Source organism: Lampetra planeri, chromosome 33 (assembly GCF_965212315.1).
Source record: "Lampetra planeri chromosome 33, kcLamPlan1.2.h2, whole genome shotgun sequence".
NCBI classification, from domain to species: Eukaryota; Metazoa; Chordata; class Hyperoartia; order Petromyzontiformes; family Petromyzontidae; genus Lampetra; species Lampetra planeri.
This window is the reverse complement of record NC_136139.1, coordinates 5690562-5702275: the sequence shown is the minus strand read 5'-3', so window position 1 is coordinate 5702275 and position 11714 is coordinate 5690562. Positions and strand designations below refer to the sequence as shown.

Genomic DNA, 11714 nt, shown 5'->3' with positions numbered 1-11714 from the left:
TGAATCACCGAAGAATAAGGCAAGGGGGTTTAAATTCTGTTATCTTTCAAAGATTACTGTGCTCTTTAGACAGAAGGTTACTGTGGACTGTGCCTATATGCATTCATTGCCCCCTCGTCCACTGTATTTGCATGATTCTAGGGATAGGTGGTGGCACCGTGTGTTAGCAAACATTGCGGGCTCTTTCTGCCCACTGAGCCTTTGATGCAGACAATTTACCGTGTGTGTGTGTGGTCTGAAATGTTAGCTTTGTGAGAAATAATGACATGATTCGGGCATACAGCGGTGCATTTCCAAACGTGCCTTGCAATAAAAAATACAAACAACCCATAATTCAGGACTACACTTGATAGTTAAGCAATAAAAGGGGAAGTATTTTTATATAGTAGTTTCACCATGACACCAACAAATCTTGAGATGCAGTGAAATAGTACCTTCCTGAAAACATTTAACATTGATACTATTATGATTATCTTTGCACTGTCAAATATTAAATTTACCGACCTATATTCGGACATTTATCCATAATGTTCCACGGCATCACATGGGGTGTGTACAATATTGCGTTACGCATTTAACGGAAGGGTCCCAGAGTTTATGGGTAAGTGCTCTTGCCAGGAAACGCCGTGGGTAATCCTGGGCACATTCGTTTCACAGGCATGTGACTTGGGAGTATTTCGATTATTCTGCGGCTATACATTCCCACGTGATAAGCCACTTCGTTTAGCTGTCATTTGTGGCCGAGTTGCTTCTGAACAGGAAGCTCATAGCTCCGTGGGCCTCACCTGGTAGGATTGGAATAGTTCATTTTTATTTCTATTTTTCTAGGGTGGTGTTTGTTTTGCACTCCTGACGAGTTTTTGTGTTTTAAAGTTCTGACCCCGTGCCCCTAATGGATATCTGTGGGGGGGGGGGGGGGCTTTATAGCTCATCGGATTCCTCCAGGATAAATAAATATTCTGATTCTGACCCAGAACGTCTAAGCCCCGTCCGGAGTTAGTTTTGCCCGCCGGAATAAACACGCGGCAGGATAATTATGGTCTGGAAAGCCATTCAATCGGCTGTGGGATTATAAATATGTAATGGAGACCGGGAGGAGGAGGGGGGGCAGAAGGAGGGGGTGGAACAGGAGGGGGGGGCAGGAGGAGGGGGGGGAGGTGGGACAGGAGGAGGGGGAGGAGGGGCAGGGGGAGGGGGGACAGGAGAAGGGGGGACAGGGGGAATGGGTAGGAGGGGGGGACAGGGGGAGGGGGCGACAGGAGAAGGGGGGGACAGGGGGAGGGGGGTAGGAGGAGGGGGGGGGTAGGAGATGGGGGGGGCAGGAGGAGGGGGGGGGGCAGAAGGAGGGGGGGACAGGGGGAGGGGGCGACAGGAGAAGGGGGGGGACAGGGGGAGGGGGGTAGGAGGAGGGGGGGGGGGTAGGAGATGGGGGGGGCAGGAGGAGGGGGCGACAGGGGGAGGGGGCGACAGGGGGAGGGGAGGGGGCAGGAGGAGGGGGGAGGGACAGGAGATGGGGGGGGGCAGGAGATGGGGGTAGGAGGAGGGACATGGGAGCAAGGCGTGTCGACGAGAAACGTGACGCAATCACTTCCTCTCTGAGTGGGTTTCACAATGCGCAGTGCACATAAGAGAGGCCGTCTCAATGTCACGGAATTCAAATTGACACAGCGCACCGGCATAGCGCGAGAGGGTGGAGCAGGGCAAGCCTCATTGCAGCCAGGAGGAGGAAGCGGCAGCAGCAGCAGCAGGAGGAGGAGGAGACGACTGCGAGAAAGATGGACCACGTAGAGGGAATCATATTTGACCTGGACAACACTCTGGTGGACACGCAGGGAGCGGATGTCAAGGCGTACGAAAAGGTGAAGGAGGAGGAGGAGGACTTTTTGTTATGTTGGCAGGAGCCGGTGTCGCGTAACGCGTTTACTGCGGGCGTTGTGTGTGTTGTTGTTGTGTTGGTGTGTTGTTGTTGTGTTGGTGTGTTGTTGTTGGTGTGTTGTTTTTGTTGTGTTGTTGTTGTGTGTGGCTGAGTTGGCGAGGGGGGGGGGAAGTTAGCGCTACGAACCCGGCGACCCGAGTTCGATTCCCGCTCACGGCCAACATGGTCTGAACCGGTGCTGGGCCTCCCCTAGGTCGACTCAGCCTCAAATGAGTACCTGGTGCGGTGTGTAAACATCGCCACTGGGGAGACAAAGGCGGTCGGGCGCGGTGCTGGCCACCCACACCCCCTCGTGTGCCGTTCCCGGCCTTAATAGGTGCTCGCTAACAGCACTTGCCCCTACAGTCTGTTAAGGCTATACGGGGGATCTTTGTCTTTGTGTGTGGTTGGGGTGGGGAGCGGTGGTGCAGCGGTTAGCGCCACGCTGCGCTACGAACCCGGCGACCCGAGTTCGATTCCCGCTCACGGCCAACACAACGACGGCCCCACCCCTAGGTCGACTCGGCCTCAAACGAGTACAGTACCTGGTTGCGGCGTGGAATAAACAAAGGCGGCCGGGCGTGGGGGTTCCAGGCCACCCCACAGTGCCGGCCTTCATAGGTGCTGCTCGCTAACAGCACTTGCCCCAACAGTCTGTCAGAGGCTACACGGGGGAGCTTTGTCTTTGTGGCCGGGTTCGTTGTTGCTTTCGCGACCAATGTCATCGATAATCGATGGGTTGTTTTTTTTTGGGGGGGGGGTTAATCGCGTAAATCTATGTGTCGTTAAACCACTTAAACAGAACACGACAATTCGTTTACAACTTGCAGCAACACGCACCGGTTGTGTGTTGACCACAACAACATTTACAATTAAGAGGACGACGTTTCGCCAATAATTACAACCGGCATCATCAGGCGGACAGCAACCAGATGTGTGGAGGCATCATCCTGTTTCGTTCCTTCAATAGGGGGTGGGTAGATGTGATGATTGGATTCGTGCTGACTGAGAGATTCCCCCGTGTCTCCTCCGTCTGTGATGGTCTATGGGTTTGGACCGCACGCGGGGGTTGGGAGGTCGATTGTGATACTTGTTGTGACTTAATTTGAAACAACAAAGCCTTGTGCTGTGTAACGACATTTACAACAATGAGCTGTGTGTATACTGAACTGTGTGGTGGTGGTGTTACCATATTCAGTTATTGCTGGGACACAAGCGGGAACTTGCCCATTGTTGGACTGCACTTTGTATGCGCCTTGCCGCCTTAACCATATGAACCCGCACTGACCAGCGTGGTGAAGTATGATCAAATAACCCCCTTCTGCCCCCCCCTCCTCGACCAAATCTGCAATCCGCACGGCTTTGGGTGCTCCTATCCAGCAGTGGAATTGATCCCCACTCCTTGACAACAGTTAAACTGCAAACCTGTCAACCCCTTGTCAGTGCCCTACCTTTTTACAGACAAATTCAGACCTTATTCTTGGTTCTTTTGGTAAAGTCACGTAGAAGGGAAATAATAAACATGAAACATAATAAAATAAAATTCCCACGACGTTTCGGCTGCTTGCGTTGTGGCCGAAACGTCGTGAGAATTGTATTTTATTATGTTTTATTTTATTATTTCCCTTCTACGTGACTTTACCGATAGAACCAAGAAGATGAATCCCTGCAGTCACGAAAGCTTTAAATCGAAATTCAGACCTTATTGGTCACCCACCCCCCATGCCCTTATCAATATCAACGCTCATCCTACAAAGTATCATAACAGGAGATAAACACACACAAAATTGACAACATTTTTTTTTACTCCGTTTCCCTGCACAAGAATACGGCTAAACCGCATGGGTTGACTGGTATGAAACTTTGCCATCCCATTTTGCCTCCCCTCCCCTTACAATCAAGCAATGATGACTCACAATCTCGCTGCGGCCACGTGTGTGATGCACATCCTGCGTTCCGTAGACACAAAGACAAAGGTCCCCCGTGTAGCCTGTAACAGACTGTTGGGGCAAGTGCTGTCAGCGAGCAGCACCTATCAAGGCCGGCACTGTGGCACACGAGGGGGTGGGTGGCCAACACCACGCCCGGCCAACCTTTGTGTCCCCAGTGGCGATGTTTTCACACCGCACCGGGTTACTCATTTGAGGCTGAGTCGACCTAGGGGAGGCCTGGGACCGGTTCAGATAATCGTCACCGGTGTTGGCCGTGAGCGGGAATCGAACTCGGGCCACCGGGTTCATAGAGCAGCGTGCTAACCGCTTCACCACTGCTCCCCGTGTGTGTGATTCACATCCCGCATTCCGTAGACACGCACACACAGGCAGATTATTGTACGCTTGGCAAGGTGCTGTTATTTATCACAAGGCACGGTGCTTCAAGCACGTCATTCGTTTGAATCGGGAGCCATTCGTGTGCTCCTCCTGCTATTTGTGGCACAATCAAACGGGGCACCAACGCCGAATCACCCCGGATGCCCTTCCCCACCGAGCTCGTCAGGTGTCAGAAGCTAAGCAGGGTTGTCAGCCTGAATATACAAACAGGTCAAACTTAACTATGAACTAAGCTATTTTTTTATTTTACCAGGTAAGCCCCACTGAACTATATAGATTTTTTTCAGAAGCGGCCTGGCCAACATCGGTAACTCAACAAAGTGGCTTATCACGTGGAAATGCAAAGCAGCCGAATACTCTAAAACGCGTGCTATTGATTTTTATAGTGGCCATATAATCTAAACACATGTTGAGTCTAAATGTGGAGATAAAAAACTGGAGGACCCGGGGAAAAATCCACGCGACCACAGTGAGAGAGAGACACCGCAAACTCCAAATATACAGCAAGGCGTAAGGGTCGGGACGGAACCCACGACCTCCTGCATATCAGGCGAGGTGGTTAACATCTCACCACCGTGGCAGGTCAATGTCATCGGCGCTATTGCGGCTTCGGTGATGGGCAGCAGAGATCACTGCAGCAAAATCTATCGTTGGACTATACTACTACTATACAGTATAACGTCTGTGCTCCCACGTCTTATGCTCCATACCAACCTCCACCAACAAGTCCTGACCAGCGTGGTGAAGTATTGTCAAATAACCCCCAAAAATGGCCGTTACTTGTGCATAGACATTGTGATAACTTTGTACAGTAGTGTAAATGTGCCGTACAAACTTTGGACATGTTTGGTATCGGGGGTATTTGTCATGCTCTTCTGTCGTGTCTCTCCCCGCTGGTTTGGCCCATTACAATGCATCGCTTGGGTCCAGTATGTGACCAAGTACAATACGTTTGTGCGTGTATGTGTGAACTCCATAATATGCTTATGTGATGCCTATCTGTACAACACGTAATGCAAGAGAGTGCTGTACTCAATGCAATGCACACCATTGTGTGTGAGTGTTGTTAAAGCCGTCGTCTCCAGCCTGCATACAAATTTACGTAAAGGTAAAAAACCCTCTCCATATATGGGGCTCCATGAGGCATATGCCAGCGGTGAAGATTGACGGCTGTTCCGTGCTGATGAATCCTAATGATGTTGAAACTGGTCTACGGTTGTCTTGTTGGTTTTTTTGCTTGGCCACATTTTCTCAACTCTTGTGAGTTGCGGTTGTGTAAATGACAAATTGGCCACACATTCAGTTCTTCAGAGCTGGTGGTCGAGATAAGGCTCGGTGTTTTTATCCATGCAATGCTGCACACCTGTGTGTGTGTGTGCGCACGTTGTTAAATCTGTTTGTTTCTGGCCTGCAGTTCATGTTTGTGCTGGTATGGATTTCCTCATCATTTACACATTTGAATAACTTCTACTTCAACAAAAACGCAATACTCTCTCCGTTATTTTAAAAGTTTATTAGTTGTATGATGTAGTCATTCAGTTTTGGTCAGTTTTTTTTATAAGAAACAATAAACCGATGCAATTATAATAATTTTCAATGCGACCCAATTCTTGGAAATATTTTGGACAGCAGTCTGCCGCCTTGAGAGTCGTATGAGGATTTGGCAATAGTAAAACAAATACAACACAAATACAACACGTCTGTCTCTTGTATAGGGAAAAAACACAGAATTATTTACATTTCGATTATTGTAAACATTACGTATAGGGACCCCCCCGTGGGTCTGTCATCCTCGGTGAACGTGGATAGAGAGTCATGATGCCATTTGATTGAGCATATCCCCCTGGGTGTTGTATAAAGAATATCCCCCATCTCCACCCGGGCATCCTGGTGTCAACAATAGAGAAGGGAATGAAGGGAGAGGTGTCTGTACAGAGACAAACAGCGGAAATCCCCGTCACCAGGAACAAAACATTGTCCCTTATTTATGCCGAAACGTCTTAGCTGAGTTTCGAGACTCCCGTTGGCATGTTCAGCTAATTCCACGTTAAGGGAGTGAATTAATTGTGGTGGGAAACTGTAGTGGCTATAAATAAATTCTACCTTCAAGGTTGTTAAAAAAAAGTCGCTGATTTCCTGCTCAATGAACATTGACGCAGCGCCCATCTCGTTTTTACGGCCTTGAGCCAGTGGCGGACATTCTACATTCCTATGGTGGGTGCAAGGATATCCACAGAACAACCATTTCATTTGGCCGAGCCAACACCAGACCAGAATCTCAACAGCCTCTCACAATTGCGAGCCGCTCGCTCGATTGCCGAGCCACCAGTCCGGGTGTATTAACCAAAGGGCTTAATTGTCCAGTGAATATTTTCTAGGCTGCTCGGTGGACTGGAGTAGCTGGCACGTGACTTGTATCCACAGCCATAGTTGGTAGGTATACTGGCTGTCCTGTGCCGGGTGCGGAAATATTTTCTGGGTCACTGACCAGGAGCGACCTGGCTGAAATTAAGCCTTGTGTGTAACACTGAAAAGGCTCCGCATAGTGATGAACTTACTTGCTCTACAGACATTAACCCAGGTCAGGAGGTTTGTAGTTTAATAGCAACACGTCACTAAAGTCCGCGTGGTCCGCTCATCCCGTCTTCCAAAGCAGTCGATGGATCAGAGGCGTGCATCACCGCTCGCCACATAATGATAGCCAGCAATTAGAATAATTATGATGTTTCGTGTTGCAGTTCCACTCTTAAATCGATTATTTCTAATAATTTTCACTGTTTGGATTTGTTTTTTTCCCCTATCTCGTTTGTACAGTCTTGTTTTGCCCAAATGTAACACTTGCACGTTCTTTACATGACCTTTTTTTTACACGAATCGCAAAGAGACGATTTTGTACACGTGCATATTAATGCACGTGAGCAAAGTAATTGTTGTCGTCTCAAAGGTCAGAGTGCTAAACTGGCACCTCTTGAGATCATCGGTTGAATCGAGGCAGTCTGTGATTAAGCCAGGTTTTCAGGTGTCGCGAGTTGATGGTGGCAGCCTGGTCACCAATGATTTTCCTCTAGAAATCATAACGTTGTTTTTCTATTATGTGACACACACCGTCGACGACAAGGGGAATGGGAAAAATGGTACTTTTTACAGTGGTGGACCAGAGGTCACGTGAAGGCATCCCAGAGGTAGCTCTGTGTAGCTGCTTCCACAGGGCATGCTCTGAACACGAAGGGTTGCACTCCTGTGTGAAGGATCTGAATGATGTGATGCCTTACAGCACAGTCGGGATTAAATTGCAGAAACGCGATCAACGAATTAATAATGCTTTTAATCAAATGATCTGTGCACCACTACAAGCCTGGTGACTACCACGCCCGCAGCTGAACTAACACCGCACACATCCCCTTGCTCTTCCTCCACCAAGATCCGCAAGTTGCTGCAGTCGGAGCGTCCGGGCCGTGACCCGGAGCCGGTGGTGTCTCACTTCCGCCGCGCCCTGGCGCTCATGCCCAGCGACCCCGACGCGTCCTTCCCGTCCACGGACGCGTGGCGCAGGGAGTTGTGGGCCCGCGCCCTGCTCGCCGACCTGCCCTCCGACCCCGTGTCCGCCGCCGCGCTGGCCCCCGCCTGCTTCACGCTGTGGAACACGACGCGCCTGCAGAACATGCGACTGAGCGAGGCGGCGCACGCCATGCTGCTGAGGCTGCGCGCCAGCGGCCGCTACCGCCTGGCGCTGCTCACCAACGGCGACGGCGCCACCCAGCGCGCCAAGGTCGAGGCCTGCGGCTGCGCGGAGCTCGTGGATGTCGTGGTGTTCGCCGGCGAGCTGCCCGAGGAGAAGCCGGCGCCCTCGGCGTTCCACGCGTGCTGCGGGCTGCTGGGCGCCAGCCCCTGCCGCTGCGTCATGGTGGGAGACAGCCTGGAGTGCGACGTCCGCGGGGCGCAGGCGGCCGGCTTCGCCGCCGCCGTGTGGGTGCGCGGCCCCGTGGCCCGAGAGACGATCGTCGACAGGGACGGCGGCGAGGGAGGTGGAACGCGCTGCCGCAGGTTCCCGGTGCGCTCCGTCGTGGAGCTGGAGGACGTCCTGCGGGAGTTGGAAGCGGGGACGCCACGGCCGTGAGCTGTCGCCGGAGGTCATAGGTCTCGGTTTGCCGACCCGCGGGCTGCGACGGGCGGTGCGTGTGTCACAGTTTGCGGTGTCGAGTCGTTATGGGGCAGACAAAGCGGTCATGCGTTCTAATTCCGCTGACCTTTTTTTTTAATCCTCACCATTGCGTTTGCATAGGTGCGACCACCACCACCACCACCTGCATTAAACAGGTTCCATTAGGGCTGCGGTGCTGCACTGTGGGCAGCAGAGGGCGGCGCCATTGCTGTATTGTACACCCACGGCCGTGCTCCTCACGTTCTACCAACTCGCACTGACCAGCTTGGTGACGTGGGGTCAAGTAATAAGCCACATGACCCGCTTGCTGTGGGGAGTCCCTCTTATTTCGTTTTGGAGCTGGCCGGATTGGTGGTGTGGTTGGACGTTGCGAGTCAATTCAAATCGCGGACTGGGGCCAACTCAGCCCATCGTTGCTTCACGGCCGATACGTTGATTAGCGCCACTTTGTGTGGTAATTCAAGTGGCCATGGGGAGACTGTGACCCTCTCCATAGGGATATGGAATTTCTACCACTGGCTCAGGGTTTTTAATGGACATGACCACTGACTTGTCCCAAGGCTCATTCAATGTGAACCGAGGATCTCGATGGTGCTGGCTCAATACTGTGGCACGGGCATCCGCAACGGCACCCTCAGCCACCCAGCCATGTCCACATACAAAGCAATAATGCGCTCCTCCCGACCCAGTCACCCAGCAACCGAGCTGATTGTTTCTCTTAACGTGTAACGTAGCCGTTGGTTGAATAGTTTTCAACCGTAGTCTTTGTGTGTGTGTGTTCATATTTGTGTGCTCATCAGTACGTGTTTGTGCATCTGCTTCAGAGCTGAGCTATCCGATTACATGAATTCATGATTACGACACCTTTTAACGATTTAATTACTAATTGGATGGCACGAAACTATTTTGGGGGACGGTGGTTGAAAGTTTAAACTCTTACTGTCAAGTGCTGTTGGACGGGAGGTGATGGATGGGCTTTGGTGATGGCATTGGCACCATCAAGCACGCCACGCCAAGCGTGGCCTGGAGGGGGTTTCCCCGCCTTCGGTCGGTACGTCGTTGGAGGGGCCGCACATTTTTAAGGGAGGCGCAGGTAATGAACCACGTATAAAGTAAATTTCGATTTAAAGCTTTCGTGACTGCAGGGATTCATCTTCTTGGTTTTTTCAGTAAAGTCACGTAGAAGGGAAATAATAAAATAGTAAAAATAAAGCATAATAAAATAATTCTCACGACGTTTCGGCCACAACGCAAGCAGCCGTCCTCAGGTGAAGAACAGGTCTGTCGGAAAGAGATTCAAATGCTGTCTTTTCGACAGACCTGTTCTTCACCTGAGGACGGCTGCTTGCGTTGTGGCCGAAACGTCGTGAGAATTATTTTATTATGTATTATTTTTATTATTTTATTATTTCCCTTCTACGTGACTTTACCGAAAGAACCAAGAACACGTATAAAGTAGTCGATGGAAATTTTCCAGTCGCCATGACCGACTTGATCGAAATGACCCATCCCACGTAGAGTTTTTATTGTTCACCGGTGTAGATCACAAATTAAATTGTTCTGAAGAAACATTAAGCCACTCCTAAACTGTCACGTGACACACTGCTTGCCCTTCTGCTCTCGCGTTCAAAAGGCCACGCGAAGGTTTTGCAGAGCCCTCACTCTTGTCAAGATTTACTAGAGAAACCACAATGTGGCTTTTGTCTCGGAGGAGGAGGTAGTCACCCATTCCCAACTTGGGAGATTTTACCATTTTAGTAGTAGCTGATTTTTAGGTGCTTAATTATACTTTTTTTTTTCGTCACCGAGCTTCCAATTTGTATTATTAATAAACACGAATGGTGTGGGTGGTGTTTTTGTAGCAAGTGGGGGAAGTGGGGATACTATTGCACCGATTGTTGTAACATTTAGAATGGGTGACTACCTCCTACTTCTCTGCAAGTGTGTCCATGTTGATCGCTATCCTATAGGCTTACCATATATTTATACAATCGAGGCAACTATACCGTGGTTAATGCACATGTAGCAACTAAAATGGCATTCTTAATTGTATTTAAGATTTTGGGCTATCAAAATTTATGGTGTTAACATTTGTTGTAAGCTAATAAAATGTAAAAAATATAGGTACTTTTAATATAATTCCGTGGTTTCGTAACAAAAGAAAAATCCAAAATCTCTGCAGAAATACACCACATAATCGATTTTAAAGTATTTTGCTATTTTCGTTGGGAAAGTCCCATGCATGAACTTGTAACATAAAACATGGCCATCATGAAAACTGCGACGGTAAAACACCGGACATTCGTGAATTAAAAAAAAACACAGTTTGTATTTTGCAAATTGTATCTGCGGTGCATCTTATTTATTGTTAAAAGGGGTGCAGCGCTGAATTTTTGGTGTCATTTTCATTTTGGTGGGAGGTGGAATGTGGGGAGGGGACGCACTGTTATTGACGAACGTGTCGAGTTTCTTTTTGCTCACATTAAGTGTGTTGGACGTGAAAACATCTCGCAGTTTTCTTTCAAGAGGAAAGCTCTGTTGTGTGTGTGTGTGCGGATAGCAACGGTAATACAAGCCAATGGGAGGATGGGCCTGTAGGCCACAGCACACGCAGTGACCCGACCAAACGGCAGCAGCGTGTGACGGTTCTCCCAAACCATGCGGTGTGGGAGCCTCGACAAAACTCGTGAGGCCAGACCATGGCCCGCTACTTACTTTCCTACAGCCTGCTGATGCTGCCGCCACCGCCACATACGGCCTATACCCACGTGACGGATTTTTATCCCGTCACCGCGTCTTCGTCACACTGATCGGGTACCAGAGGGAGAATGTTTTCTACCTGGCAACGCTGCGTTTCTCATTTTAGAGTGCTCGAGTCACTGTAAAGTTGTTTTGAGCATAGATAATGGGCCCTACGGTGGTGAGATGTTAACTTCGTCACCTGGTATCCACCAGGAGGCTGTGGGTTTGATCCTGACCCCTGATACCTGTATATTTGGTGTTTGCAAGCTCCTCCCTGTGGTCGCGTGGATTTTCGTTTTGGGTCCTCCGGTTTTCCCTCCACATTTAGAAACATGAGTTTAGAGTATTTGGCTGCAAAATATTTCCACATGATAAGCCACTAAGTTGCGCTATCATTTGTGGCCAGGTCGCTTCTGAAAAGGAGCTATGCAGCTCGGTGGGCCTTACCTGGTAAAATACAAAGGTTATTTTTATAATTTCAATGCATAGTTATAAAATAAAAAGTTTAGTTTTATTTCAATGCATAGTTCTATCGCGTGATCAAAGGTTTAGTGGGCACTAAAGT

The 11714-nt window shown here is 49.7% G+C and overlaps 1 protein-coding gene across 1 annotated transcript; it reads left to right on the top strand.

Moving 5' to 3' along the window:
• Positions 1–1626: 1626 nt before the first annotated feature.
• LOC144729664 (N-acylneuraminate-9-phosphatase-like) lies at positions 1627–9623 on the top strand. Its single transcript, XM_078610083.1, has 2 exons — positions 1627–1859; positions 7667–9623. The coding sequence occupies exons 1-2, from the start codon at positions 1776–1778 to the stop codon at positions 8360–8362; spliced, it is 780 nt and encodes a 259-aa protein (XP_078466209.1). The 5' UTR covers positions 1627–1775; the 3' UTR covers positions 8363–9623.
• Positions 9624–11714: the final 2091 nt, after the last annotated feature.